The 1,594-nt window shown below is 50.0% G+C and overlaps 1 protein-coding gene across 2 annotated transcripts in view; it reads right to left on the bottom strand.

The window, feature by feature from the left end:
- The window catches only part of vat1 (vesicle amine transport 1), a 31,417-nt gene extending 30,727 nt beyond the window's left edge, over positions 1-690 (bottom strand). The window contains exon 1 of one of the 2 annotated variants that reach the window (XM_017040798.2): positions 240-690. In XM_017040798.2, the coding sequence (XP_016896287.1) occupies positions 240-401 (162 nt within the window). In that variant the 5' untranslated portion in view covers positions 402-690. The remainder of the gene's footprint in view (positions 1-239) is intronic. The other variant, XM_025064641.1, reaches the window with a different exon arrangement.
- Positions 691-1,594: the final 904 nt, after the last annotated feature.

Genomic DNA, 1,594 nt, shown 5'->3' with positions numbered 1-1,594 from the left:
TCTCCCCCCCCTCCCCCCACCACCCCGGAGCCCTCCACCCCCGGGGGGACCGGCGGGGACGGCAGCCGGTCGTACAGCCCCTGCCTGGCCATCAGGTCAGCGAAGTTGAGCCCGCACGCCTTGACCCGGACCAGGACTTCTCCAGCCTTGAGCGCCGGCTTGCCTTTCTTCACCTGCAGCTTGACTTTGTCATAGCCTCCGTACCCTGTGAGAACCAGAGCGCGGTAGGTGAACGCCTCCTCTTCGGGGACCTTCTCCGTGGTCGCCTCGGCCTCGGCGGCTGCGGCGGCGGGAGGGGACTCGGTCTTGGGTGGCTCGGCTTTGGGTTCCTCGGCAGGTTTGGTTTCCTGCTTCTGGTCCACGGCGTTTTGCTGCTGGACAGGTGCGTCTTCTCCAGACATTGTGCAGAGAGCTGTGAGACAGGGATGAGTCTAGAAAGAAACTAAAATCACTTGAGTTTTCTTTGTGCTTTTTGTATGCCGTGGACGGGCTGGTGGTTTGGAGCTGCGCGCGTCTTTTCTTACTTTTTTTTTCTTTTGCAAATAAAATGAAAATGCGAGAGTCAGAGCTTCTTTCTCAACATGGAGACACAACCCCGACAGAATGGGCTGAAGAGTGGCCAGTGGCTGTCAACGCTGCGCTCTGACACTGAGAGTGTGTGTGTGAGTGTGTGTGTGTGTGAGTGGGACGAGTCGAAGGCAGGCTGGAAAACACGGAGAGCTGATGAAACCGGGGACTGGCATCATGTGGGGATGGGTGTGGGTTTAGCTTTGTGGCTTCAGCCAACAGATCTATCTGCTGACGTAATACATCAGTCACAGAGGTGATTTGCAAATCGTCCGTTGAAGCTAAAAAGGCAGACAAAGTAGAAACCAATCCCCAGATTGCTCCATTAGATTATTGAGGGAATAAGAGGAAATAAACACCTTCTGTACACTGCAAAAACTTTTCGGTGTTGTACAATATACTAGATTAGTTGGACTATATTCTATGTCAGTGGTTCTCAAACTGTGGTACGTGTAGCACAGGTGGTACGCGAGGGCTCTCTAGTGGTACTTGTAAATTTACACTTTAATTTAGTACAGAAAGCATACAGTTATTTTAAAACATAGCAGAAAAAGCTAATAGCTAGTAAGATTAAAATATGGGAAAATATATCAAAACGTTAGCTCGTCTGTTAAGCTAATGTATGTGGAAGTGTTTGGAAGGTGCTTGAATTTGACCTGGGTCAAGGTGTTTGAACTCTTTTGTGTGGTATGACAGGCTAAACATATCAAAAATAGAGTCGCTGTAATCACTGCTGCCCCTGAGGTGTGACCTGTACACTGCCACTGACAAATGACCATTTCTTTGTGAGCTAATTTTCAAACTCCTACATGTTTACTGCTGCATGTTTGACAGAGAGCTTTGTGTTCGCTGGGAGAGCAGCAGCCACAGGAAACCTCTGTTTACGCTGCCTATTCCACAGCAGCATTTGCAGGAACTCTGGGCCTGCGTACAGCTCATTGTTGTCGCTTCCCCACAAAGGCAGCTCCAGAAAATATGAGCTTGTGTTGAGGCCATGCCAGCTTTTGATTACAGTGTGCAGGGCACG

This window comes from Cynoglossus semilaevis, chromosome 17 (assembly GCF_000523025.1).
Source record: "Cynoglossus semilaevis isolate Cse_v1.0 chromosome 17, Cse_v1.0, whole genome shotgun sequence".
NCBI classification, from domain to species: domain Eukaryota; kingdom Metazoa; phylum Chordata; class Actinopteri; order Pleuronectiformes; family Cynoglossidae; genus Cynoglossus; species Cynoglossus semilaevis.
The sequence above is the reverse complement of the archived record's forward strand: the minus strand, read 5'-3'. Positions and strand labels throughout refer to the sequence as shown.